This window comes from Ammospiza nelsoni, chromosome 4, assembly GCF_027579445.1.
Source record: "Ammospiza nelsoni isolate bAmmNel1 chromosome 4, bAmmNel1.pri, whole genome shotgun sequence".
NCBI lineage: Eukaryota > Metazoa > Chordata > Aves > Passeriformes > Passerellidae > Ammospiza > Ammospiza nelsoni.
This window is the reverse complement of record NC_080636.1, coordinates 20,887,656-20,914,412: the sequence shown is the minus strand read 5'-3', so window position 1 is coordinate 20,914,412 and position 26,757 is coordinate 20,887,656. Positions and strand designations below refer to the sequence as shown.

The 26,757-nt window shown below is 38.6% G+C and overlaps 1 protein-coding gene across 2 annotated transcripts; it reads left to right on the top strand.

Moving 5' to 3' along the window:
• The first annotated feature begins 152 nt into the window (after window positions 1–152).
• Window positions 153–23,330, top strand: NOP14 (NOP14 nucleolar protein). 2 transcript variants are annotated; one of them, XM_059470925.1, is made up of 18 exons: window positions 153–617; window positions 2,748–2,882; window positions 3,666–3,807; window positions 4,356–4,501; window positions 4,926–5,063; window positions 6,244–6,366; window positions 7,491–7,622; window positions 8,779–9,079; window positions 10,352–10,482; window positions 10,688–10,773; window positions 12,393–12,528; window positions 14,327–14,428; window positions 15,212–15,365; window positions 19,911–20,070; window positions 20,402–20,549; window positions 21,463–21,581; window positions 22,526–22,681; window positions 23,032–23,330. In XM_059470925.1, exons 1-18 carry the CDS (start codon window positions 420–422, stop codon window positions 23,129–23,131), a joined length of 2,607 nt encoding a protein of 868 aa, XP_059326908.1. In that variant the 5' UTR covers window positions 153–419; the 3' UTR covers window positions 23,132–23,330. The 2 variants fall into 2 exon arrangements, with proteins under 2 accessions (XP_059326908.1, XP_059326909.1); XM_059470926.1 differs by lacking the exon at window positions 153–617 and adding an exon at window positions 666–890.
• The last annotated feature ends 3,427 nt before the right edge of the window (window positions 23,331–26,757 follow it).

Here is a 26,757-nt window from a genome sequence, read left to right as displayed (position 1 = left end):
CGCGCGCGCGATGCCTCGTAGGCCTGCTGGGATATGTAGTGCGTCAGACCTTCCTCAGCCTCGGCCCAACGCGGGCGGGGAGCAGGGCGGTAAATATCGCGGTACTAGGGCAGCGCTCTCGCGAGAGTTGGCCAGCTGCCGGTGCGCATGTGGTAGTGCTGGGTATGGCGGGGTGAGGGGCGCGCTCGGGCTGTGCTGCTCTCTCTTCTCCCTTCTCCTTCCTCTCCTCCGCTCCTCTCCCTTCCGGCTCTCACGGAGCTGTGGCTGAGGGCCGGGGTCAGGCCAAGGGGAAATTCGGGGGGTTCTGCGACCCCTCGGCGCCATTTTGCTCTCCCAGTCTGCACCTCCTGTCTTGGCCCCGCGTACTGAGGGCAGAGCCGCTGCCTCCCCCCGCGTCCCCACGGGCAGCCGGAGCAGAGATGGGGAAGGCGACGAAGCGGAAGGAAAAGGCGTCAGTGCCTTCCACTGCAAAGGGCCCCGTGAAGTCGGCCATGGCCTTGGTCAAGAGCAACCCCTTTGAGGTGAAAGTCAACAGGCAGAAGTTTGACATCCTGGGGAGGAAGACCAAAAATGATGTGGGGCTGCCGGGTGTCTCACGGTCCAAGGCCATCAAGAAGGTAAGAGGACATGCAAAGCGCGGAGGGAGAATGGTATATTGATGTGGGAGATGATAAGGCTGGAGCCCTCCCAGGTGGAATGAGCGCCCAGCGCTGTTGTCGCAGCAGGAGTGGCCGGTCCCCTCTCAGTGCTCGGGGGTGATGCCGAGCTCGGGGATGGCTCCGGCCAGTGCAAACCCCCGGGCTCAGGAGTACAGCTCTGCCTTATTGCTTGGTGGGAATGGCTCTCTTCTCAAGTTACCCACGTCCACAGTACAGTGGCACGTGTTGTCGGTAAGTACTCGCCCGGAGTCAGTGTTCATGGCGTTGCTCAGTTCTGGTCGTTCTAGGATGTTCAGCTTCTTGATAATGTTGTAATGGTGGTATAATAGTGAAATATTGAAAGAGCACTGAGGTCGGGATACAGTCAGAAATGTGTAGCTACAAAGAAACTACTGTCGATAGGGGAAGTAAATGCAGGTCATTTTTTGTGCACAGCTTGAATAGTCGTGTTGTAGAACTATGTTGGGATGTAATGATCTGTTCCCTGCTGTCATAAGAATGACCATTCCACTTAAGAAGAGTAAATTTTTTATCGTCAACCCTTGTACCATTTTCAGAATGCCTCTTTTTCTTTCTCCATTGCCATCAGTAGCTACCTGACCAAAATCTGTGATGCATAAGGGAGAGTGTGTCATAAAATGCATCTGGGATTGCAGCAGCCTGCCTTATTCTTGGGTGAAACACAAGACTTCTTAGTGCTCTGTCACCTCACACAAACCAGCAGAGAAGGTTAAGTTAAAGCTGAAAAAAGGCAATTTGAAAGTATGTCCCAGAGATTCTCTGACATGTTACATGCATGCTGTTGTTGAACAGAATTTAAAGCACTTACTGGAAGGGCAAATGCAGTGAAAACAAAGAGATATTTTATCATGTTACGTGTACTGTGAAAGGTAATGCATTAAGTATTTTCTTTTTTATCAATAGGAGAAGTAATCAAATAATTGAGTACAAAAAAAAAGCACAGAAATGCTTTTTGATATCCAACTTATTAAGAGATATTAATGTTCATGTAGAGTGTCTCAGCTGTAGAGACAGTATAAATGAACATTATACACTAATGTATAATGTACACATTATACATTATAAATATGTACATATTGCACATTACAATATGTATAGTGGTCCCTGTAAGAAGTAAATAGAAGGTAGAACTGGCACAATATTAGATGGAATCTGAGTTTTAGTGTCATTTACAGCAGCATATGAAAATTGAAGGAGTAGGAAACTCAGCCTTTTCCTTTAGTGCAGCACTTTGTGAGGTTCTGGTAATATGAATGGCACAGTATCTTTCTGTAAGAATCAGTTAATGTGTTTTAAATAAAAATGGATATTTCTTGGCCTAAACACAGCCAATATTTTTTTTTCTTTAGAAACTGTATAATATCTTCAGCATGAAATTATAAATTAGCTTCCAGATTTTGTTACTATTAGTCAAGATTTTAGAAAACTTCATGAATGCATGAACATTTTAGGATTTGGGGTTTTATTTAATAATAAGATAAATCAGATATTTGTCATTAATTATGCATTGGAAAGTAAACCCGTCTCCTTACCTGTCCCAAAAGTAGACCACACAGTAAGTACCTTGTACAGCTGTGTGATAAACTTCTTTTTACTGACTTGATGCTTGACTTCCCCACACTGAACAGAGACACAGGGATAGATGTGTGGATCCACTTGAGGCTTTTATGTCTTAGATGAAATGACCAAAAAAAGTTCAGCTGAGTTTTGCTGGCTTTTTTTGCTTTCTTTAATATGTTATTCTTTGTTTACTAAGCTTGAGACATGTCAGAATTCTGCAGTGTAAATGCACAGGTTTTGAATGTGATAAAATAAAGGTGAGATATGGTGTAACATCTTATCTTCCCTTGGGTGCTTATAAGAGAACCTAATCTGAATGTATTGTATGAGGTTCCCATCTTTTCTTCATGTTAATTTTTCCTTCTCTTTCATTGCATTCTGGTAAATTATTATTTATGATATGATGGCAATATAAAGAGTATTATGTTCACTGTGGAGTCTTTTACTTTTGGAAGTAGTTACTCTCTGTTCTTTGAATTTTATCTCCTTTTGTCTTTTTCCTTCCAGCGCAATCAAACATTGCTGAAAGAATATAAAGAAAGAGAAAAGACAAATGTGTTCAAAGATAAACGTTTTGGTGAATACAACACCAAAATCACTCCTGAGGAAAAGATGATCAGGCGATTCACTCTGGAAAGACAGGTAAATGATTTTAAAGAAGGAAAACACAAATAAAAGCCAAACACAAAGCCACAAGGCACACTTGAATTTTTAGTTGGTAGTCCCCCTTAATAGAGGCTTTTGCAGGGTAATGCTTTATTTTTTATTTTATGGGTTTAGAACCTACAAAAAAGGAATTTTTCATGGAAATAGAAATTTTTTCATTAAATCTATTTGGTTTTGCCAGGCAGCTGTTTGAAGCAGAGGTTTCTTTGAGCACTGACATGCGCGAAAGCTAGTTATAAGCAGATTCATTGATTAGTTGGTTTTTTGACTGCTTTGTTTTAGGAGTTAAATTAGGAAAAGGTGGTCACCATCAAGTGTATTCAGTAGCTGAGCAGAGCTCTGTGACTTGCTGTCATTCTGTACTGTGAACTGAATGTGCAGTACTATCCTCTCTGCCCCATCATACTCAGTCTCCAGAATTAAGCAGTGTAATTTTTATAGGTTGAAATCTGTTTCATTAGGCCTGAAGTGCAGTAGTTAAAAATTGATGTTGCTGATACACAGATAAAACTTCAGCTTCTCTAGGTTTTTTGGATTAGTCCATTTGTACATTAGTGTGAGAGAGACATGACACTCTCTCACTTGAAATGTATTTGAATGAAAATACTGGTCTGACAATGCTCTTATTCCAGTTAAATTCCAACAAAACACTGGAATAAGAATCTCCTCAACTAGCACTGAAACTAAAGGCTGTGTTATTTTGTTGCTTGGGAACTAAAGATCTTTTGCTATTTCATTGGTTTGTTTTTCTGTTCTTAGCAAAATTATGGAAAGAAGAATATCTATAATCTTAATGAAGATGAGGAATTGACTCACTATGGCCAATCTTTGGCAGAAATTGAAAAGCTAAATGATATTGTTGATAGTGACAGTGACACAGAAGAAAGAGGAACACTTTCAGGTGAGAAGTGCCAGCTGGTGTTTCACTGGTAATTTCATTACTGCTAAATGTGTACATCATTTGTTCAGTACTGTCTCTCAGTGAGAGAGAATGTTCTTGGTTGGAATGTGTAAAACAGATTTGATAACTTCTTAGTCACACACAGACCAGTTCTCTGGGTTTTAGCAGGGGTTAAGTGGGACTGGCAGGCTTCTTTACTCTGTGAGCTTTTCAGCATAAACAGGTACCTGGATTTTGAGCCCTTTGGCCAGAATCTAAAGTGTGACTTTTCTGGGTGCTTTCTTGCATCTTTAGACCTCCCTTTTGGATAAATACAGGGCAAAACCATGATCCTACCTCATCCCAAGAGTCTGTCAGTGTAAATTATGTGTCTGACATAATCTCTTTTGGTATGGCCATTCTCATAGGGATGAGACTAACGCATGATTGATTGGTTCAATAGTCAAAATTGCTCCCATTCTCAGAGAATAGGGAGATACTGTCCCAGCAGCAATTTTGCAGTCATGTGTGGATTTGAATGATTAACATCCTGCTATTTTTTCCCCTAGCTGAATTAACTGCTGCTCACTTTGGAGGGGGTGGAGGCCTCCTTCGTAAAAAAGTATCAAGTGAGCAGCAAGACGAAGAAGAGGAAAAGCCGAAGTCTAGGAAAGAACTGATTGAAGAGATGATAGCCAAATCTAAACAAGAAAAGGTGAGTTTTTAACCCTGAAGTATAAATGAGCATGATTGAGAAGCTGTCACCATCCCTGTATTTGTAGAATAGAAAAATAGTGGCATAGCAAACAAATGAGGAAGCTATCTGAGAGCAGTCCAAGCTCCTTGAATGAAGTCTGACTTTGTAGGCATTTTAGATATAACTTATGTGTCTGCCATTGTTTTGTATCTCCCCAAATCTCCCCTTGTGTTCACACCTGCTTTCTGAATGCAACCCTTGTACCATCCAGCATGGCTCTATACTTCTTCCACAAAGAATGTTTGCATCTTCAAAATGTTAAATATTTGAAATAATTAATTTGTTAAATGAATGTTGAATGTGTTTTAGTTTTAAGTTGTAAATGCTATGTCATGTCCATCTGAACATAACTGCTGCATTTGTTTTTGTTTTCTTTTTCTAGCAAGAGAGGCAAACCCGGAGAGAAAGTGCCTTAGAACTGACAGAAAAACTTGACAAAGACTGGAAGGAGATCCAAACCCTTATTGCCCGCAAAGCCCCAAAGTCAGAGAGGAAGGACAAGGAAGTAGAAAAGCCCAAGGTGAGGTTTTAATTACACTGATTTCCTTGGTTCTAGTAACTTGTAGTTCTGACTTATAGTGGCTGAACTATAAGGCCAAGTTAGCACTTCATGAAACAAAATGTTTGCTGCTATTCACATTGAAGGAGTGCAGCAGTTCTAGAACAATCTGATAGTTGGAGGCATATAGGGATTTGTGTGATTTCTCTGATTTTAATTAGTTTGGTTTTCTTTAATTATCAAGTGAGAGACAGATTGCAGGCTGTAACAATACTCTTGACTGCAGCTTATTTGTAGGACAAATAAATTTTCTTGAAGAATTAAAATTGTTGGGGACACTGACTTATTTTGAGTGCCTTTGGAGTGTTCCTTTGATGAAACAGCTAGTACTTGACAATAGACATTTCCTTGTTGAAACTGGTCTCTGTCTCTTTCAAAAAGGGAATGAAAATAATTTACTTTGAATAGATATCATATGGTCTCATGCTTTTTCTATCATTTGTATTCTGTACTAAGGGAAAAAAACTTTCAAGTGTAAGAATAGGCATTCTGTTGGGCTTTTTATTTTTCTTCTAGAAATACGTATTTTCTTGCAGAACATCATGAATTTCCATTTATTGTTTTGCAGTAGAATCGAGATTTTATAGCATCAGTTAACTAGTACTTGCATTAAAACTGATCTCAAAGTACAACAGAAGATACTGGGCCAAAAGTTCATTTTTTGGTGTATTGATTTTTGGGTTTAAGTTGCTCCATGACATGTTGAAGATCATTGAATAGCAGCATCCCTTTTATTTTCTTTAAGCTAGACTTCTATGTAGTGGAACTAGGAAAGGCTTATCTCATGTGACCGTGTAGAGTGAAATGTAAATTATTAATTTATTAATTCTGGCTGTGTTTTGAGGGTTTTTAAAGTAATATGTAATCCAGTTATTTATTTTTTAAGATACTCTTTTCAAGTTTTTCAGTTGTGACTAATTTAAGTAAGGAAAAGGGAAATTCCAGGAGAATTTCTCTTCAACTATTCTTACCATTCCTTATCTTAATTCTGAGCTGAGTGTTTTTGCAGCTTGCTTTGGAAGCAGTCTTTTCCTTTTATCTTAACAGTCTGATTTCTTAGCTGTTAGTCTGGCAGAGGGATGGCTGCAAAGCAGAATAATGAAACTTAAGATAATAAACAATTGCATAAATATTTCTTTAGCCTGATGAATACGATATGATTGTTCGAGAACTTGGATTTGAGATGAAAGCAAAACCTTCAGAAAGGCTGAAGACAGAAGAAGAATTGGCCAAAGAGGAGCAGGCCAGACTCCAGAAGCTCGAGGTATACCATTTATGGCTGAGATTGTTTGGGGCCTGTCTTTTGGGAATGACTGCTTAAATTCATTCCTTGACCTTAGATTGTAAGTGGCTGTACTAAACTGCAATTCGTCAGAGGGTGAATTCAGGAAATCTTCTGTTTGTGTTTGTAATCTGATATTAAAACAACCAAAAAAACCCCATAGACCTAGTATGTGACTGTTGAGGTTTATGAAATGAGTCAATCTTCCTTCAATAAAAATGTAATGTTACTTTGATTTGCCTTTAAATGTTTTAAATTATTCAGGGTTGAGAGGTGCTCCTAAGTGAGTGGAGTATCGTGTTGCACAGCAGTTAAATTAGTACACTGGACAAGTCATTTATTGCTCTCTTCTGTAGTTGCAAGAGCCTTTCAGTGGTAGCATGAGGATAGCTTTGCTTTGCAGAGGGATGTGAATGTCTTGGAAATGTTGCATGCTATTTCTGCTACCTGGAGTGCTGAGTCTTACAGAAAGATGGAATAATTGGTAAATGTTTCACTCTTTTTTTCTTTCATTTTGTTTTGGTATACTAGGAGCACATTTAAGACTGTAGGGAATTCAGTACCTGCAGATTACATCAGAGCAGCTCAGTATCTAATAGTAGAACAGAGAGATACTTCATTTTCTACTCTTACCATCTTAGAGTTTGATGCTCAGTCCATTTCCCAAAAATCTTAGGATATGGTTGTGTTCACTACAAGCTTGTTACACACACATGAAACAGGTAAATGCTGCAGAATTCTGAAACACTTTAGAAGCTTTTATTTTCTAATGATGATTCTCATAAGCAAAAGAGACAAATTTTAGAATAAGAGGACACAATGCTTCTGGTTAACCCGGTTTTAAAGCCTTTTAAATAAGCTAATGCAATTGACTGTGTGCTCTTACCAAACTGTACTCCCTGCAAAAAAAAAAGGTATTCTCAGCTTTTGCCCATAATTTCTCAAGTGCTGGGTTTTTTCTTTACACCAACTCTTTGAGTAATCCAAATTAACTGGTTTTTCCTTGTGTTTTCCTAGCTGTAGTATTTGAGAGCTCTGTTTTGATGTGGTTACCTGATTGATGTCAATGTCTCACATCTGGGTGTGGTATTCCTTGTGAAACACAGGCAGATCGATTACGTCGCATGCGTGGCATAGATGAAGAGACAAATCAAAAGAGACCCAGCCACATGTCAGCTGATGATCTAGCTGATGGCTTTATCCTGGACAAAGATGACAGACGTTTATTGTCTTACAAGGTAAGGTTTAAAATGTATGAATTTTCAGAGGTCTGTAAAGAAGATTAGGAAGAACAGTTGGCAAGTGAGCTCTGTGGAGACATTTCATTTAACCTCTTGCTCAGAGCAGGGTCAGCTGTGAAATCACCAGTTTACTCAGATCCAGTCTGTTCTTGGGAAATCTCCAAGAACGGAGGCTGCTCAGAGAGTTGTGCACTGACTGCCCTTACTGTGAGGAGGATTTTTTAATATCCAGGGTAAATATGCCCAGGTATGCCTCTCCTCACAGAGCAGGTACCCCAGCCCCCAGTAGTCTTGATGGCTTTCTACTGAATTTACTGCAGTTTATCAATACCTTTATTGTATTTGAAGGCTCAAAACTGAGTGCCGTGTTCTGTGTGGTATTGCAAGTGTCAAGTCTCTGTGTCAAGTCTCCTGACTGTATTCTTGCTGTTTAGAGTAGCCTCCCTGCCACTGTCCTGCTGGGTTGAAGATGGGCTCTATGGCATTTCTGGTTTTGTTTTGGTTTTTTTTTTTTTAATTTTCACTGTATTGATTGAGCTTTCACTGAATTTCAGTCTGAAGATGAGTAGATTTCTGACATGTCTTTGATTAAGGTGGCAGAGCAACATAACCTTAAAGCTGATATTACCAGTCACCCTGACTGTGGTGCACGTGTGTGCTGATTCTGTCTTCTCATACACAAGTAACAAGGGAACCTCTGCTGTCCCTGAAGGGGACAATACCAATTGGGAATGTGAATTTAAACTGATGATTAATAAAATCAGGATGAGACCAAATATGTATCTGATATGCTATTTTAACACATAGAAGCAACATATTTTTATACTAAGAATGTTTCTGTAATTGATGTTGAAGTCTTTTTTTGTATAATCTACTAGTTTTCCTTCTGTGTGGTTTCTTATATTCCTCATATACTATCTATTCTTCTTCCAATTTCTTCCAGCCCCTTGAAATACCCTACATTTTTTATATCTGTATGTATGTTCTCTCCCTAATGTCCTTTATTGGCTGGCACTGCTGGCATTCACTGCCTGGTCAGGGTAGAATGGCTCAAATTCTCTTGATGCAAATTTAAGATAACTTTGCATGGTGATTGTGTTGAGGTGCTACCCCTTTATCATTATTTTAACTAGCTTGTTTTCTCTATGGACAGGATGGAAAAATTAATATTGAAAATGAGGAGGAGGAAGGGGAGGAGGGAGAGGAAGAAGAAGAGGAGGAAGGAGATAATGAGGATGAAGAGGAAAGTCAAGAAGAATCTGCAAGTGAAGATGAGGAGGATGCTGCTGCAGATGGCCACTCTGATCTTGAATCTGATCTTGAGAGTGAAGGAGAAGCTGCAGAGAACAAAGAAGAGAAGAAACATGAGGCAAATGAAAATGAATCACAGAATGTGGAGAAATTAGATCCAAAGAGAGAAGCTGCCAAATCAGAGCTTCCCTATACATTTGCTGGTAAGCAAAGGACTGATGCAGGGATCCTTTGTTGTCAGGGGTTTGTAACAGCCAGTCAGTTTCTCAGCCCTGTAGGTCTTACATTCATTCATGAAATTTTGCTTCTTAGTTGTCTTCTACTATTCAAAGAGCAGCCAGTAACTGCTCTTTTTAGTGAGCAAACCTAATTGTGCTTGGAGAAGTAGGAACCAGATCTGTTTCATCCCAGAGCACTTTCTGTGCCTCTGAGCAGCATCAGAATTGGAAGATAAAAACAGGGCAGTAAAATAAAAATACCAGTTCCTTTCTTAAGGCAACCATCTTATCCAATCCATAGTGCTACTGTTTTACCTAAGAGAAGCCAGAACAGTATTCTGTGATTTATACTTACAGTTTCTCTGGTGTTTGGACTGACATTTTTCTCAGAAGATGCTTGGAGAGACAAGATTCTGAAGTTTAATCCCTGTGATGTGACATTGAGTTATTGTAGAGACACTCAGAGTTTGACTGGTTTTGGGTCCATGCCTAGCAGGAAGGAGGAGACATGTTTCAAGCAGTACACAAAACATTCATTAATTCATTTTAAGTACGTAATTCATCTTACTATTGTCCTATGTAGATTTCTTGAACAAAAGTATCTGTTGCAAGATTAAACAACCTTTCAAACAACCTCCTTAAGTGCTTGTGTTTTTCCATCCAAAGATGATGACTTACTGCACAAAGCCTTTTGAATTGCATTCAGGATTTGCTTTAACCAGAAAGAAGTCATAGTAAAGTAACTCAAAAAACCACAGCTAGTTAGGATGTCTTCTAGTATGTTGAATTCTGTAAAAAACTAATTATATGCCAGGGTTGTTGGGGTTTTTGGTTTTTTAAAATAATTTTTTATTTGTGGCCGTATTTTTACTTTTCTTAATATTCTTCATGCAAAAGCTAATTGGGTGTGAATTAAACAGAAAGGTAACTATTATTGGAAATTTTTGGTTGAATGTCTGTTTAGGTTTAATTCTTCTCTGTGTCAACATAGTTGTGCTGCTCAGCTTGCATGGTAGAGGATGACTTGGGTTTTAGGCATTGAAAAACATGTTATTTTCTGACTTGTGTTCATAGGAATAATTCTACATACATGCTAATAGAGTATTGGTGTTTAAAAGTTAATTATTTAAAACATTTCTGGTGTCTTTCTTTCTGAACAATATAATTTTCAGATTGGAAATTTGTTGCATATTCACTTGAATTAAAGATGTAAAGTTTGAGACTTTTGTGTGGTCAATTTCTGGTTTTGTTTTCTAGTTCCTGAGTCCTACGATACATTTAAGTCTTTGTTGGCTGGAAGAACAATAGAACAACAACTTACTATACTGGAGAGGATTCAGAAATGCAATCATCCAAGCCTTGCAGTGGGAAACAAAGCAAAGTTGGAAGTATGTTTTGTTTTATGTTTAAAATAACTTCTAATTCCAGAGTAAGTTTTAGTAAGTATTTAGGGAGCAGTATAAAGTATACATGCTTCTATGTTGTGAGTAACAGTAGAATTAACATGATAATCTTCATTTTCTAAGTCTGTATCACTGTTCAAGAATATGTACAATGAAGAAAAACTTAATAATTTTAACATATTTCTTGCAGAAATTGTTTGGCTTCCTTTTGGAATATATTGGAGAGTTGGCAACTCTGGATTTACCAGAGCTCAGAACAATTGACAAACTGGTCCTGTGAGTATTAAATCCTATGGACTTTTGCTCCTTCAGGGTTTAAAGAGAAAAGCTACCTAGAGTAAAGAATTTAGCTTGTTGCTTGTTTCAAATATTCTGTAGAACTTGTTGGCAGCTGGTAACTCTTAGACTTTATGTTTTAACTTTGTTTCACATATTACTTGATCTAGTAATTGTACCAAGAGATTTTCAAAACCTCAGAATGTATTTTTTGATCTGCAAGGTGCTTTTTGTGGGTAGTGGATAAGTAATACCATATATGCATGAAAATCCTGTCTAGGAGGCTCTTTAGACAGCTGTTACAGGATTTTAAGCTTTGCAGACGCTGTGCAGTTTCTGTTGCAATCTCTGTCTTTTCCATGGGCTTTAGCTCTGTGAATTCACTGAGAGAGCTAGATGCAAATGGAATTAAAGTGCTGCAGTGAGCTCATATGGAAGTTCCAGCTAAACACTTTGCAGGAAGTTGTCAGTTTGGCATTGCTGTTGTCAAGTATCTGACGGGCAGTTAGGCTGTGAGGAGAGAGCCAAGATTGTCTCTGAGGTGTACAGCGAAGGACAAGAGTCAGTGGGCAAGGGCTGCAGCAAGGGAAATTGCAATTAGATTGAAAGAAAAAAAATCTTCTCAGAAAAGGTACTGAACATTAAAATAAGCTTCCCAGAGAAGCTGTGAAGATGGAGAAAACTTAACAAAGCTGTGAGCAACCTGATCCAGCTTTGAAGTTAACCATGCTTTGACCAGGGGGCTGCATGAGATGGTCTCCAAAGGTCCCTTCCAAACAAAATTGGTCTGTGGTTCTTATCTTGACTTTCCAGGATAGGCAGGTTTCTTTCAAGTTATTTTTATGTAGTTTTCAGCATATTTTTTTATTTCCTGCTAAAGTCAGTAAGTTTTTCAAAATCTGTTCCGTGCAGTATTAGCATTCATTGCTCTGTCGCATTCATCAGGAAGCGCTCTCACCCATTGATACTGTCCCACATGGTTTGTCCCAAAGAGTAAATATGTTTTGATTGTCTTTTAGAACTGGGATACATTAATATCTCTGCAGACAAATTTCACCGAAAAATGCTGGGAGGCCAAACAGATTCAGGCTCCAGACTGCATATGCCTGTAGGCACTAAGCATAGGCCAGGAGCTGATCTAACTTTGTGTTTGGGTTTTTTTTTTCTTGTTTGCAGTAATAATTTTGCTAACCACATTGCTGCCTTACATGTTGTTTAATATTGCCTAAGAGTGTTTAGAATAGTGGGCTGTCTAGTGTAAACCAGCATACTTCACTGAAGTAATATCTAAAGTCAGGAGATTCAGAAGGATACATCATAACCATAGCAAATGATTTAAGAGTGTATTTTAAAGTTTAAAATTATTTTTCATCTAAGATTTAGAAACCTGCAACTCAGAGATTCTCAGATCAGAAGGCCAAATGAAAAATACATGCCTCTGTAAGCTAAAGTATTACAATAATAATTTATATTCAAAAAAAGAAACATTTGTTGCAGGCAATTTGTCATTGTTACAATACAGATGGAACACAAGAAATCTTCCTATGGGTGCTTAAAAATCAATTTTTTATTAACATCAGTGGCATAACTTGATTATGACTTAAATTTCTTGTTAATAGGCCACTGTACAATCTTTGCCAGATGTTTCCTGAAGCAGCCAGTGACAGTATCAGGTTCATCCTTCGAGACGCTGCACACGATCTGGAGGAAGTAATTGAAGTCAAAGGCCGTGCAACACTTCCAGCCTTAGACACGGTAACAAATCCACTTTGCTGGGATTATCTCTTTGCATTAGTGAGAGTGGCAATAAGTGCAGAATGACATTATGTAGTGAAATATCAGCATCTGTGATTTTCTAGGCTTTTTTTTAAATTGCCTTTCTGGAGGTAAGTTGTAACAAAAACCCCAACAACAACAAAAACACCCCCCCACCCCCCCCAAGAAACAAACAATACACACACACATTGATCAGAATAAAAGTGTGACTGTGGAATTAATAAGGTGATTAAAATTGTCTATCCAGTCTTCATAGCAGAACACTGTTTCTTTTCCTGATGAATCTTAAATTGGTAGTTTTAGAAAGAAGTGTGACTTCTTTAATTGTGTTAAGTACAAATGTTTAAAAAATGTGCTCCATAGAAGTGCAATGTCTCTTGGGTTAAAAAAAAAAAAAACAAACAACCAAAACAAACAAACCCCAAACAAAAAAAAACAATCTAAGAAAAGATTATGGATATAAAATTGCAACATTTTTTAGTACTTTATATATGATAATGGCCAAATTAGTGACTTGGAAAGAATTTCTTTCCTTGTTGTATTGGTAGTAGCCCATTTTCACTTGCCATGTTAAATGTGAACAGATTCCTTTTACAGTGTCTAAGTAAATGGCTCTTGGAGAATTCAAGAAGAGAGCATAGGAAAATTAGTATTTTTAAGTTGTAGTAAAGTTTCAAAGACAAACCACAAATCAAATTCAGAGGGAGCTACTTGTTTTCTATCAGCTTGATGAATTGCTGCTGCCTAATGGAATAATTAGACTATTGAAGGAAAATGGACTGAAGCCTTGGTTCTTACAGCTTGGAAGATGTATTGAGTTGTTTTGAAGAGTCTTTGTTCAGGATATTTGGGGTTTGCAGGAAATGTATTGTCAAGAGCTTTTAACTTTATTTTTAATTTGTCACTGTCACACTTAGAACACCAGTCCCAGTTCTGGCTTTCATTCCCTTCACTGGACTTTGCCAGGTTGCAGGCCATCATTATCTTTTAAAGTGGAATTATATCACTTTGTACTCCCAAAGCACTTGTTTGAATGAGTATTCCATAGATCAGCTGTCTTAGTAGGCTTTTCATATGCCTGCTGTTATTTTGGCCTGCAATTCAGAATATTTAGTAACCAAAACCCTTCAGGAGAGTATTTGTTCACAATTGAGAAGCAGCAGAGAGGAAGCAATGAAACTTCCATCTGGTTTACTGTGTAAATATCCACTTAAATAATTTTCATAATTACCTTGCAGCTGATGTTTAATTTCCATATGATCTTGACAGGTCACTCAAATCCCCTTCAATAAAAGTGTACCTAATCACTGCTTAGCTCTTTTGGCTGCAACTGTTTGTTGGCATGTGTCAGTGCCTGAGGACTCTGGTCACTTCATTGTCTGTGTTGAGGATTGGTTGAAAGGTGTCACAGGTCCAGTGTTTGTGTGAGAGTTGGTGACTGTGGTGAGCTGTAGGGGATCAGATGGGGTTCTCATGGAGTAAAGGGGGTTGGGAGGCAGAGTTCCTTCTTAGTTGTTCTTTCAGCTGCCTCAATCCAATATTAGATCTATAATGAATGTCTCATAATGGATATTCCTTTTTCTCATCTAGCTTCAACAGTTGTCTCAATAAATGAGTCATGTACATCATACCAGATTTCTGAAAATTATGTTTATAGTAGTTTTTTTTTACTACTCTGTAGTAGTTCTTCATTAAAAAGTTACATATGTATAAAGTCAAGATCCTGGGAATAATGTCTTAACTATATTTTGCCTTATTCTGTTTTATGTGCAATCAGCTTATTTATTTGAAAATTGTATCTCTGCTGTTTCCAACTTCTGACTTCTGGCACCCAGTTGTAACACCTGCTTTTATATACATGAGTCAGCTGCTTACTAAGGTATGTCTGTGATGTTGTACCTCAGGATTCTATTATACATATATTATTTCTTCCTCAGACTCCCAATATGTATGTTAGTATTAATGTATATAGTGGAAGTGTATTGCAAAGGCAGCTTTGTGTTTGGTATAGCCACAGATAGTAATTGGAACAAGGGCTGAAGAGGAAAACACCCTTGCAGGCGATAGTCCAACTCACAAAACCATATCTCTTCAATTTTTCAAGCTGTCACAAAGTAATTCCTTCTATGGTGAATTACATGGGGCTAATGGAACAGACTGAATACAATCTGAAATCATTCATTAGTCGTTTCTTTTCCATATATTGCATTTCTTCATACTTGAGAGGTTTTTTACTTAAAAATTTGCAGTATTGTTTTCCTTGAAAATGTACCTAATGCAATGCATTGAGTTAAAATATGTCCTTATTCTTCTATCCTCATATCCTGTTTATGTTTCAAAAGTCTTGGCTAATTGCTCAATTGCTGCCAAGTTGCCCAGAGCCTTCTATTTCACTGATTCATTTCTGAAGGATTTATTGGTTGTGGTTTAGCACCTTCTAGTGGCTAAATGAGTTCTGATAAACCTGTTACTCAGTTCTGCAGATACTCTTCAGTTAAGGACCAGGGAAAGCCAGTGTGGTTCTCATCAAAGATCAAAGGCTGCAATTTTATAGATTTCAAATGCTTGTAATGTAGTTAATAATTCCTCCTTTTGGGAGATTCTGTATTTGTGATATGTAAACTTTTAATTAGGAATATTTTGTTCTTTTTATTTCTTTTAGTGTCGCATTACAACATTGCAAGATGTTATTAAAGGGTTGTTTATATGCTGCTTGTTCCTGGAATATGTATCTCTCTCCAGAAGATTTGTACCAGAACTCATAAATTTCCTTCTTGGAGTACTTCACATCTCTCTACCCAAAAGCCAGGCCCAGGGTGAGTTTGTTTAGAGTAAATGAGTATTTCATTTAGAGTCCATTTTAGTATTGGGGTTCATCTTTTAAATTTTTTAAATACAAACATTTCACACTGATTACATTGGTTTTGAACAAAAGGCCAAAATAATCTGCAAATTCAGCCAAACACAACCTTGATTCTTGGGCATCTTGTTATGAACTAGATCCTCTCGTGTTGTTGGCAGGAAGGAAAGGACTGAAGTTATTAAAGGAAATGAACTCATGTTGGCCACAGTGCAGTATTTGTGCAGTGTTGTCATTCTAAACAGACTGTGTGATTGGATTGTGTTCTGAAATTCAGAGTTCCTAATGGATTCCTGATGAGTACCCTGTAAGCTCAAAGTGAGGCAGCCCCTCATGCTGCAGATACCCTTAATCTTCAGCTGCTAGCCATATCACCTAAATGAGAGAAGTATATCACAAAGCTGGTGTTTTTCCTTATTTAACATGGATTTGTAGTACTGCAATAGAGGGCAGCTGTCCCCACAAGCAAGATTAGTAAAATAAGTGTGTAAACTTGGCAATTTGCACAGATAACAGGGATAACAAAATTAGGTTTTCAGTGTGATCCCTATGTCAGCATTTTTTTTTAATATATTTTGCCAGTCTCTCTTCAATTTTTTTTTCTTTTATTAGTTTCTGTCTTTAAAGTTCTGGTTCTGGAGCTCTTTCTGTTGACCAGTTCAGTGACACTAATTTACTTTTGAGGAGTTTTGTCAGAGCATAGTAACTAATTCATGTGTTAATATTTCTGTCTGGGCACAGCATGCAGGAGGAGACTCCACAGGCAGGATATTACCAAGTGAAAATTGGAATTATTTGATAAACTCACAAGATATCTGGGAATGAATGAACTACACACTATTTATTAGTATGCTTATACCTCTTGATAAGATCCTTAAGAGTCTGTTCTCTAAATAGTCATCAGTCTGCTGAGGAAGGTTTAGCTTCTGTCAGTATTCCAGTACTTTAGCAGGCAGCTCCCTTACTTTCCCTTCAGGACTTTTTGCCTTTTCATGCTGCCTTTTTTTTCCCCCCCATTTTGAATTTTTGAGCTACTACTGATGCCTTTTGTCAACAAACCTATCACTGCAGTTTTATTATCAGGCATGGCTGTACTCCACAGACCTTTCCCTAGCTGCTTCTCACAGCTTAGCAGTTTCCTCTGAAGTGTGAGCCAAGGTTACACAGCTGGGCTGCATCAGAGCTAAGCCCTGGATTCTCAGAACACCAACAGCTGAGCCCTTAGAAGGAGGTGGGAAGAGGTTATGGAGTGGGCGGGTTACACAGTACTAAAAGTATTCTCTCCTTTGTGTATATTAGGAATATTTGATCTGCAGAGAGTTTTGGTAAAGTTAAAATACAGGACTCTGCAAAATTAGATAAGGTACTTGAAAGAATTTTAGTGGTAATCATTGATCAATTGTTACCTAGTTTAAAATATTTCTTTGTATTTCTGTTAATGATTTTGCACTGGTTAAATTTGCATGGTGTTGATTTCTGTTAGGAAACACCATTTCCTTTTACTGAGGAAAACCTCAGTAAAAGATACATAAGAGGTCCAGTGTTCTCTTTGAGAACTTTCCAGTCAGTGTTGATGTTTTGAAGTTCCCAAGGTATCTAATTGTGTTTTTAAATATTCATGGTGGAAGTTTTTCTGGTAGTTGTGATGGTTAAGCTATCAACAGAGAATATTTTAAAATAAGTAGACATGGAGCTCTGGAATGTTGATGCACTGTCACACCAAAAAAATTCTCAGGGTTCAATTTTAACATTAAGTAGAGTCAGCAAATAAACTCTTAATGTTTTAGTTTTATTCTCTTCATCCATAAGTTTCTCACATGAGAAAGATATATGGAATGCAGCTTCATAAGAGACTGAAATACAGTCTGATTTAGAGTAAAAACTATTACCTTAAAAAAGAAAAGCTGTAGGTGGAGGGAGTGGGAAGGAGTTGTCATGGTTGATAGCTTTAGCCAATTGAATTGTTAATGAGATCTGCTATCCTCTCACAAGTAAAGCAGATAATAAAGCTCACATATCTTAGTTCCTGATCTTGCATAAGCCTGTGTGTGTCATGATCTCTTACAACTTTGGGTCTCAAACCTTAAAAATCTTTATTTAAATATACTGTCTTCTGACCTGTCTATGAAGAGCCATATACAAGTTGTAGAGCATTTAAATAATCTGAACCTAAAGTTTGAAAAAGTTTTGAAGTCAATTCCACTGCAAGCTTGCAGGACATAAGGAAAACAAACAGGGGAAAAAGACCCCCAAGATCCAGCACCGAGAATGCAAATTATTTTGTCCCTTAGCCAAGAAATTCCTCAGATGCTTCTTTCATGTTGCTGTATAAGTAGTTTCACAGATCAGCTTGTGATGTGTGCATAGGGAACCTTTAGTGTTTTCCCTATGCCCTGCTCCAGTGTGTTCCATGCTCCACTCCAGCTGAGGGGTTTGAAACAGGAGGAGAGGCCCTTACAGTGTGTCTGAAGGCCCTGCTGTGGGCTCTCAGGGGAGGGAGGCTCTGTGGCTGCAGCTGTGGAGCAGCTCTCCCTGCTCCAGCTCACTGTGCCCCATGACCACCTTCTGGCCAAAGCCTTCTGCTTGTGACCCCATGGGAAACCCTGTACCTGCCCAGTCCTCTTAGGAACATCCAGTGCTCCATCCTGGATCACAGCTGCAGTTTAACTGTGCATCCTCTTTCCCAGAGGGCAAATGTGAACTTACATGTCTTAACTTTCCCCATCCACTGAATGAGTCAAAGAATCACAGAATGACTTGAGTTGAAAGAGACTTCAAAGACCATCTAATTCTAACCCCCCGTGCCATGAGCAGGGATTCCTTTCACTAGACCAAGTTGCTCAAAGCCTTATCCAACCTGGTCTTGAACAATTCCAGGGCTGGGGCATCCACAACTTCTCTGGGTGGCCCGTAGTCCAGTGTCTCACCATTCTCATAGTGAAGAGTTTCTTCTTTTATCTAGTGTAAATCTATCCTTTGTCAGTTTTAAACTGTTACCCCTCATCTTATGACTACATTTCCTGATAAAGAAGATATATCTTTCCTGTGGGCCTCATTTAAATACTGGAAGGTTCCTGTAAGGTCTCCTCAGGGCCTTCTCTTCTCTAGGCTGAACAGCCCCAGCTCGAATGGGAAGTGCTCTGGTCATCTTCATGATCTTCCTCTGGATGCTCTTGAGACAGGTTTGTGTCCTTCTCTGGGGACCTCAGAGCTGAACACATTCCTTCAAGTGGAATCTCATGGCAGTGAAGTAAAGGAGAAGAATCCCCTCCCTCGACCTGCTGAGCTTTTGTTGCAGCCCAGGATGCATTGGCTTTCTGGGCTGCAGGGGCACATTGGCAGCTCAGAATTCAGGTTCCCATCCACCAATACCCCAAGTCCTCTGCAAAGCTGCTCTTAGTCCACTCCAGTCTGTATCCATGTGTAGGATTGCCCCTACTCACATGCAGGACCTCGCAGTTTGTCTTATTGAACTGCCTGAGGTTCACGTGGCCCCACCTCTGAAGCCAGGGTCCCTCTGGGTGGCATCCCCTTCCTGTAGAGGGGGACAGGAAGGACATCAAGCACACACTCACCCTGGTGTCCCCTGCAGGCTTGCTGAGGGTGCACTCAGTCCCATTGTCTGTGTCCCCAGCCAAGATGTTCAGTAACACTGGTCCTAGGACAGACCCCCTCATGGGCCCTCCTCATAACTGATCTCCATCCAGACATGGAGCCATTGGCCACAATTGTGGCTGTGACCATCCAGATAATTGCTTATTACTGAGTCATACACCTGTCAAATTCATGCCTCTCCAGTTTAGAGACAAGGATGTTGTTCAGGACAGTCTCAAATGTTTTGTACAAATCCGGGTATATGATGTCAGTTGCTCTTTCCTTACCCATCAACACTGTAATCCTGTCATAGAAGGCCACTAAACTTGTCAGGCACACCTTGCCCTCATTGAAGCATGGTGACTGTCACTGAGGACCTCTGTGTTTTGCATGTGTTTTGTCATGCTTTCCTGGAGGATCTGCTCCACAACCTTGCTAGGCACAGAGATGAGGCTGATCAACTTGTAGTTCACTGGATCTCTTCTCTTTCCTGTTTTAAAAATGAGGATTTTTTTCCTCCCTTTTTCCAGTCACTGGGAACTACAGCTTTTCAAATATGAAAGTGGTTTAGGAGCTTTGTCTTGCAGTTCCCTCAGGACCCTCAGATGTCTAAGGTCCCAGGGAGCTGAGCACATTCAGGTTCCTTAGTCTCAAGCCTGACCTTCTACAGTGGACAATACTTGGTTCTCCCAGTCCCTGCCTTTGGGTTCTGTGACTTGGGCAGTGTGACTAGAGCACTGACCTGTGTCCCCATGCTCCAGTGTTTTCCATTGTTTTAGAAAAAATTAATACAGATAGAAATATTTTTAAAGGTAGTACAATTAAAAATGTAAAATTAGTTGGCTGTTTTTCTTCAGAAGGAATGTGTGGAAGTGACCTTGTTTAATGACTGTTCTTGGTTTTTTAGGCTATACTGTAGTGCATCCATTTACACCAGTGGGGAAAAATCTAGAATTGCTGTTGGTGTGTGATAAGGAGGATCTGAAAAGCTGGGAGAAGCAAAATGTGCCATTGAGTATTGTGACTAGATTAAAGGAAGCCAGCAGAACAGAGATAAATCATACCAGGTATGTAAGAAGTGCAGAACAGAAAATACCAAATCATCTGTTGTGTCATGTCAGTGACAGTGCTCTTTAGAAGTAAGAACAAGAGTAGAGGATAGTTCTGTGTTCAGTGCACTGACATAAAGATTTGTTGCTGATGGAATTCTTTTGGTATTTGCTTAGGAGAGAGAAATTTTTAGTCTTAATTAACAACTATTTCCAGTTGTAACTGGTTCTGCCAAGCAATCTTAATGGATTCTTCTAACAGTACAAATTTAATTAATTCAGTTGATTTTATTTGAAAATCCATTGCAGTTTTTGCATCTGAAATTGTTAATTTTTTGTGCATTAACAGGTTATCATGTCTAGCCCTATGTTTCGACCTTATTAAAAAATGTGCAGCTCTCTATGAATCTTTACCATCATTCCATGAAATAATGCATCCTGTCAGAATACTCCTTACAAAACATATGCCAGTTAATGAATATCCTGAAAAAATGCAGGTATGTATTCCTCAGGATTTAAATAATCAATATGGTTTTTTATTAACAAATTCTGTGATCTTCATCTCTGCATAAACAAAAAAACCCCAAAAAACAAGTATAAGCATTAATTTTTTCTAAGTTCAGGCATTTTGATATTCCTGTGGAAAAAACAAAAGAACAGAGAATATTTAGAAAAGGTATTTTTCCATTGTATTGCCTATCTAAATGAAGAGAACAGTACTTGGCTTGTAATAATGTAGCATTCCATGAGTGACATAATTTATAAGAGTAATAGGGACATCTGGTTGCTCTTGTACTTTTGTAGTGAATCTGTAAGACCTTGGTAAAATAAATACATGTACCAAACTGGGGAGGTAAAACTTATAACTATATAGGTAAAATGAACATAAATATGCCTGGTCAGTACCTTACCTTGGACAGTTGCTGATTTTCGAGAAATGAGATTCAGATTTTTAATCTGTCTCTTCTGAATGTAGCAAAATCATCTTTTCCTCAAAGAAGCATAGAAAATGTCCTTAGAGAACAAAGTTTTATTACTTAGATGAAGCCAAATGGCCTATGTTTTCTGCCATCAAAATAAAAAAAAAAACTGTCATTGTTAAAATTACCATGAAGAGTCTGAGTTAAACTGCCTTTAGTCTTGCTTCTTCCTCTGTTAAGTGAAACTACCAGCAGGCAGACCTTTCTTATTGTTCATTTTACCACTTTAATAGATTTCCAAAGGCTTTTAACAGTCATCCAACTTGGATTACAGCATGTCAGTGTTAGCAGTGTCCTAATGAGTAGCTGTGACTTAACCCAGGAAAAAAATACATGGGGATAGCATTACTGTTGATTCAGTTTACAATAGCTTTTGATTTATGGTGGCTTTGATATGCTTTTACAATTGTAACTTGTTCTGCATTTTCAGGAATGGTATCACAGTGCTCTGAAAGAGCTGGAGAACAAAGTAAAACACTATATCCCACTGGTATGTGAGAAAAAGAAGCCAGTGCCATTGAAACAGTATACTCCTAAAATTGTGAAAGTGTAAGTAAAGAAGACTGGATGCAAAGGAAAGGTGCATTTAAACCTTAAGATTTCTAGCAAGCTAGAATGGATTTGGAAAGCAGGACACTAAACAACTGTCTTTCTGCTAGATTTTGTGTATAATTCACAAGGGGACATCTACTTGTGTGGTAGGGAGGGAAAGAAAAAAAAGAAAAGGAATTTTAAGAACAAATATTATCTTGTAGGAAAAATAGCACTAAAGTCAACTCTTGCCCATATAACGAATTGTAAATTAACAAATTTCATGATGATTAGATTGGTATTATCTGGTCAGGTGCTTTACTGAATGCTCTGTCAGGCACTCAAGTCAGAAGAATAAGAGTGAGTAGTTCCTAATGTATATGTAATATATGATGGTCACAGGTAGATAGTCAAAAACACTCATTTAGTTTTGTAGATAATAGAACAGTGTTCTGATTTAGGAAATCTGCTTTATATTGGCTGCTGATTTATTTACCCATATTGGTTATCTACATGGGCACAAAGTGTCTACTTTTATTTATTGTAATAATTGAAGAGGACAGCTTTGCTCTGCCATACACACTTATCCCCAAGTAATTGATGCAGACTTCTGTAAAATGCATCTGCTGAGATGGTCTGCAAAAATGCAAGATGTATGGGGAGGTTCCATCTTTCTCCAGATGTCTTCCATTCTTCTAGTCTAGATTTTTTAGTCTGTTCAAACTGCAGGCTGCATATGGGGAATTGAAGTGTGGCCACTGGCATGATGATGAAGTGCAGTTAGAAGGTCTGGTGAGTGTTTTTCCAGTATGTTCATTGGGCAACTTCTTATTTTGCAACTTAGCCATATAGTATGCAGGAATTAAAATACTGAGTTTATTTTCATACAACCCTCTCCTTATAAATATGAAAAAGTTGTGGGTTTAAGGTGTTCTGTGCTTATACATACATTCTTATTTCAGCTTAGAGTTTGGAAGAAAGCAGGCAGGCAGCAAGAAGGAGCAAGAAAGGAAGCAGCTGATCCAGAGGCACAAACGTGAACTTAAAGGAGCCATCCGTGAGATTCGGAAAGATAACCAGTACCTGGCTAGGATGCAGCTGTCAGAAATCATGGAGAGGTAACGTAGCCTTTGGTTCAGCACCACTCTGGGGCTTGTCCTGCTGTGTGTTCATCTCTTTGCTGTGTGCCAGGACTGACATAAATGATCAACCATACTAAACTTAAGTAAAATGGGACAATTTGAGGAAAAGCAAACATTTTCAATTGAGATAATTTAAAGTGTTTTCAACTTTGTGGTTTCTGTTCTCTAGTTTAAGAGGATGCAAAATGTTTTTATTTAAATGGTGTTTTGGTGAAATTAAAGAATTGTGGGACTTTTTATGAATTAATAATTATTCTCTAAGTATATTGATTTTCCCTAATATAACCTTTCTGAAATATTTTATGTGTTGATTGTTTGTTTTACAGAGATGCAGCCAGAAAAAGAAAAGTGAAAGAGCTTCTTGGTAGCCTTGCTACACAGGAAGGTGAATGGAAAGCAATGAAAAGGAAAAAATGGAAGAATTAATTGGGACTATCTACAGCAGGAAGCTTACTGCTATATAAAACACCCCAATCATGACTTTTCAACAGATTTTAAGTGCATTTTTTGGATGCATTCCTTTTGAGGAGGAACATCATTGGATCTGTTTGAAAAAATGAACCTGCTTATTAGGAAAATCCACAACTTTTCATAAGGAAAATAAAAATAACACTTTTGTACGTGGCATGCTTCTGTTTTATTTTAATGAGAACATTTGGACAAATAATCAGAATTCTGAACCTAAAACCTGATCACACACACCCAACTTGAACTATACACACACACACACAAATTCTACGTCAGAAACCTTCTGTTACTTCAAGCTGGTGACAGGTCAGTAGTGAGGTTCCATTTCATGGTCAGTTCTCTTCAACAGCTTCATCAAGGACTTGGACACAGGACTTGAAGCTACACTGAGTAGTTCTGCAGAAGACACTGATCTGGGAGGAGCTGCTGACCCCCTCAAAGGCAGAGAGACCCTGCAGGGAGATTGTGACATTCACCAACCATGTGAAGTTCACAAGGGCAAGTGCTGGATTCTGCACCTGGGATGGAGCAACCCTGGATGTACAGACAGACTGGGGAATGAGAGGCTGGAGAGCAGTGCCATGGGGCTCCTGGGCAGTGCAGAGTGGAACATGAGCCAGCAGTGCCCTGGCAGCCAGGAGGAACATCCCTGTGCTGGGGACATCAGGCCCAGCATGGCCAGCTGGGCAAGGGAGGGATTGTCCTGCTCTGCTCGGGGCTGGGGCAGCCTCAGCTCGAATGCTGGATATAAAAGCTACAAGAGAGTGAACAAAGGTGGATGAAGGGCCTTGAGGGGAAGTCCATGTGAGGAGTGGCTGAGGGCACTTGGTCTGTTCAGCCTGGAAAAGAGAACAAGGAGAGACCCCACTGCAGTTACACCTTCCTTGTGAGGGGAAGGGAGGGGCAGGCACTTCTGACACTTTTCTCTGTGTTGACAGTGACAGGACTCAGGGAATGGCCTGAAGTTTTGTCGGGGGTAGTTTGAATAATAGGAAAAGGTTCATCTGAAACATCTCCCCTAGGAAGTGGTTGCAGCACCAAGCCTGACAGAGTTCAAGAAATTCTTGGGCACATGGTATGACTCTTGGGGATGGTCCTGGTAGGACATTCTATGATCTTTTTTTAATGTTGAATAGTTGCAGGCAGCTCTCATAATCATAATATAATTTAAACAAAACAGTAACATTTTAATTAGTCTGTACCAGGACATACTAAATTGTGTATTGAGTAATGGCATCAACTCTTAAGTAAAAGTCCTTTGTTAAAGCTGTACATACATTCATCTTTTTGCTAAGTTTTGAATTGAGCACAGCTCTGAAGTTCTTAATAATCTAGGGTAATTAATTAGAATTCCTCATTGTATTCAGAACTGTCTGACGTAAGAGAACAGTGATATCCTTAACTTTGTTCCACTTAATTTATCATGTATGTTTAATCACTGATAGCTGCCCAGCATGACTTTGAAAAACGTCTGCTCTTCAAAGAGAGCCAGTGAATACTTCTAACACTTTCTTTTTATACTGTATTTGCAAAGCAACATTGCAATGGGACAAAAAGCATCATAGTTACTGATAGGTGCTAATCTGAACTAGGTTCACTGGTCAGGGATTCACTTAATATTTGGTAAATTCAGTAATAGTTCTTATGCGTTGAACAAATTTGTAATGTTTCCATGGGAAACTGTTAGAAAAATGAAATTCCCTTTTACATTAACATTTCAATTTCAATCTGAAAGACAAGCTATAAAATAAGACCTGTATTAAGAATGAACTAAGGGCTGTGGTTCTTTACAAAAACAAACCCCCCAAGTTCCCTCCATTTTCAAATGCTGTTCCTAGATCTGATCTGTGTTTTGGCCAATGGGTACCTGAGACATTGTAATGCTCTACCTACTATTCATGAAGAAAAACTTACATGCTGTCAGTTAATTTGATTTAATAGTTAGGCTTGGTTGTTTTGGACTGGCTTTGAATGTTTCTTTGTTCTGCTCTCTGGAGATTTTGGTTTGATGTTTTTGGGGCTTTTTTTTTGGGATGTGGGTTTTTTGGCTGGGGTTTTTTTGCTGTGGTTGGTCGGTTGGTTTGAGGGTTTTTTTCAAATTAAACTTGTAATGGAAGCAGGACTAAAACTAGGAAGGGCTGAGTTGAAACACAGCCTTTACATTTAGTGTCTAATGACAAAACTGTCTTTGTTAGGCAAGTCTTGTTCCTTAAAAGAGAAAAGCACTTTATTGAAGGAGAAAGCTTTTTTAAACTGTCAGTGTAACTAGTAATGCAAGTAATATGTGATTATAATCAGCTTTTTTTGGTTTGCAAAAGCACTTCTATTAAGTGTTAAAATAGGCGAGATGCAAAGTACTTGTGGGGAAGATACTTGTCTCATGCAAAAAATTGGTAAGATTCCTATGCTTGAAATCCACTCACACTTAAAAAATTCATTTTCAGTTAGCTTTGCTGATTTTGGAAAAGTTATCTTCTGAAACATCAAAGGAATCTCAGAAGATTAGTATACCTTCTGTTTTATTTCCATTTGGCACAGTAGGAATTTTTTTTTTAACAAAATATTTTATTGTCAAGGACTTGAGAGTGAAGTACTGAAGGAGCTAATTTCCTATTTTATGCTATTAATTGGTTCCTTCAGCTTGGAGTTTTAGTCACAGTCTATACAGCACAAATAAACTGTTAAAAAGTACTACTATTTATTTATCTGACTTTAGCAGTAGCTTCAGAGGACTTGTCCAGCAAGGTATTAGAATCACAGAGGAGCTGACAGAGGCACTGTGATTCTGATTTTTGATACCACTGGCAGCTGCTTTTTATTCCTCAGTAAGGGAAGAAAGAGGGTAGAGACACAATGATAATGTTCTGGGACAAGACATGTTCTGGGACAAGAGGATGATCAGGATTGTCCTGTGATGCTAATAAACAAAAACGAAGGATGAGGAAACCTCAGCTGATAGACTTCCTCAACTGTTTTTGAATGCCAGACTGAAAGTAATTCTGTTTGAAATCTTGTTGAATGAGAATCACTGTATGCACTTTTACAAATTATACTGTCAGTTTTTAAAGTCAGATTTAATATTGCAAACCTGGGACTAACTGTGATGCTTAACACACAGTATTTTCCATCAGTGGGAAAGCAAGACTACGTAATCCTGCCTCAGCTTAACAGTCAGTCTGGTCTGACAGTTTTGCCATTGCTCAGTACCACAGCAGTGTTGCTGCTCTGATGTGATAGAAGGTTCTGGTCATTTGGACTACCAAGGGCTTGAACATGTTTGAGTGCTGGCAGATCCTTTCTCATAGAGCTTCTTGAACACCATCACACTTAGCAAGCACTGTCTTGTCTCTCTGTTTCTTTTAACCCAGGATTGTCATAACAGGCCTTTTGACACATCGATTATCAATTGTAAATCTGTATTTAATTAGCCAAAAAAAGAAACTGTTCTGTAAGTAGAATCAAGTCATCACACATAAAAAAGGAAAATTACCATTTTGCCTTTAGTTTTAGGTAGCTTATCTATCAACATCAGCTGTCCCAGACAATAGCTACCTTGAATATGAATGTTGTAAAGAATAGAGTGA